This window comes from Dipteris shenzhenensis, chromosome 19 (genome assembly GCF_047967505.1).
Source record: "Dipteris shenzhenensis isolate YYH24624 ecotype China chromosome 19, Dip_SZ_1.0, whole genome shotgun sequence".
In the NCBI taxonomy this organism is placed as follows: Eukaryota; Viridiplantae; Streptophyta; class Polypodiopsida; order Gleicheniales; family Dipteridaceae; genus Dipteris; species Dipteris shenzhenensis.
This window is the reverse complement of record NC_141614.1, coordinates 55,202,378-55,204,528: the sequence shown is the minus strand read 5'-3', so window position 1 is coordinate 55,204,528 and position 2,151 is coordinate 55,202,378. Positions and strand designations below refer to the sequence as shown.

The window sequence follows — 2,151 nt, the reverse complement described above, 5'->3', positions numbered from 1 at the left end:
ATGGATTTCCGTCGCATTGCTAATTCCAACGTTCCACCACAAGCTCACGCTCGTGGCCATGCCTCTCATCACTCCCGCAACTTCAAATGCTCCCTCTGTTCCGCATCTTTCTTCTCCTCCTCCGCTCTTGTCAAGCATGTACTGCGCATCTCTCCTTTTTGTGCACTCCTTTACGCAGATTAATTCTTCCAATTCTATGTATCCCACCCTTTTGAATCGGTTGCATTGTGCAGTTAGAAGCTCGCACTTGTGGAAATACTCCCCCGACTGTAGCTTCTCCTAGCGTGCAGTTTCGAAGCTCCCACTCGTGCAGTTTCGAAGCTCCCACTCGTGGAAATTACACTCCCCCAAAATCTTCTCCTGCGTCGAACGTATACTATCCATGTCTCAAATTCCCCAAGACGTTTCGAACTCCAGAGAGCCTGCTTCAACACGCCAACAGCCCTTCTCACAAGAATCCTGGGAATTATTTCGTGTGCGGCCAATGCCCGAAGCGCTTCCGCTCCCCGAACAGCCTACAGCAGCACTCCAGCAGCACGCACAAGGATATGATCAAAGTTGGCCAATGCAGTGACAAGGTTAGAAGTTCTCCCATCACAAAGTTAGCCTTCGATAATGTATGCAAGGAATGTTCGAAATGTTTTAGCTCCCAAGACAGCCTCAAGCAGCACACCGATAGCGGAGTTCACAGTGCTTCGAATTTTCAGTGCAACAAATGCGGCAAATTGTTCAAAGGTATGGAAGTACGTAATTACAGCTCACAGCCACCCAGCCATTTGCTTACATGCAAAACGAGGAGGTTCCTAATTCCGTGATAATGTGGTCCGACAGCGTTCTTCTCGTTGGTTGCGCACAAAGAATCCGAAGCATGCGGTGGGATGCCTGATCTTCCTGTAACAGAATCCGAGTCTTGCGGTGCGATGCTGGTTCCCAAATCGGAGGCCATCAGCTCTGGTAAGTCGGCCAGCACTAGAAGAGTCTCTGGGGTTTTGGATGCAGGAGGTGTTAGCGACCACTTGTTATACATTGTGCGGCCAGCACTAGAAGAGTCTGATCTGCGTTTGTGGGCAGTAGGTGTTAGACTTCTTTATGGGTCGTAACTTGCAATTTCCACTTGTTATAGCCACTTCTACATTGTGCGGCAGGTCAAAACTAGGCGGAGGTATCAGCAATCCGATGGAGTTTAGGGTCAAAACGGTGTAGCTCTGCAATTTTCTTGTTCAGAGTTAGTGTTTACGGCGTTGTGCATGGGAGGTCAGAAGTATCCGATCCCGTTGTGCAGACTTGCTTTAAGGCTTGCATTGCTACTTTTCCGAAAACTCAGGATGCTAAAAGCGATTTTGAATCTTGATGAATGCCACTAGTTGACGCTCTAAATGTCTGCGCTTGGCAAATGGGAAGTGAGTTTGCCTGACTATGTATGTGTATGTTTAAGGCTGAACGAAATGGATATATGATGGTACTGAGTTTGATTTCAATGGTCTGACTATGTATAAGTATGTTTGTTTAAGGTTGAAGTTGCATTGTTTGCTCTTCAATTTCCACTGCTTTTTAGTCTGAATTTGTCTTCCTATGAACGGAGTAAGACACACGGCTGTGAAAAGTTTGTTACCACCATGAAGCAACTTTTGCTTGTAATAGAAGCTGCATTGTAGAACAAAAAGGGTATTTTTTGTGGACATTATTATTCTATTGAACTTATAGACCGTGTTGCTGGATGTAGCCAATCTTGGAGGCACGCTTTATAGTAAAATTCAGTAAAAGTACACTATGGATTCCATGCATGAGGTTTAAGACTGGGGTAATGCATGGACTATTTAAGTTTTAACCAAAGTGTTTTTTGCTACTTCGTTTTGGAGTCTACCTTTAAAAGTAATCATGCTTTGCGATCATGGGTTTGAATACTTTCATTGAGAAGAAGTCACTCTCTCTCTCACCTTTCTTCTATTAGCTTAGCCATCCCCTTTTGAAAAAGTGAAGTGTTGGAGGAGCTTAGCCATCCCCTTTTGAAAAAGTGATGTTGTAATCTGACATTGTGTGCAATTCATCATTTTCTATTCATGTAACAACTCGTTTTAGCAAACATATGAATTTAGAAAAAACATGTCTATCACTAGAATAGGTATGAAATGAAACAATTACGACACACTC

General features: G+C 44.1%; 1 protein-coding gene across 1 annotated transcript; it reads left to right on the top strand.

The window, feature by feature from the left end:
• On the top strand, positions 1 to 1,396 carry LOC147890657 (uncharacterized). Its single transcript, XM_087390338.1, has 4 exons — positions 1 to 138; positions 234 to 735; positions 832 to 954; positions 1,146 to 1,396. Exons 1-4 carry the CDS (start codon positions 1 to 3, stop codon positions 1,154 to 1,156), a joined length of 774 nt encoding a protein of 257 aa, XP_087246464.1. The 3' UTR covers positions 1,157 to 1,396.
• The last annotated feature ends 755 nt before the right edge of the window (positions 1,397 to 2,151 follow it).

Coding starts and splice junctions, on each gene's coding strand:
- LOC147890657 (XM_087390338.1), top strand. CDS start 1: ATGGATTTCCGTCGCATTGCTAATTCCAACGTTCCACCACAAGCTCAC. Junction 139..233: donor CCTCCGCTCTTGTCAAGCAT/GTACTGCGCATC, acceptor TGCATTGTGCAG/TTAGAAGCTCGCACTTGTGG. Junction 736..831: donor ATGCGGCAAATTGTTCAAAG/GTATGGAAGTAC, acceptor GTGGTCCGACAG/CGTTCTTCTCGTTGGTTGCG.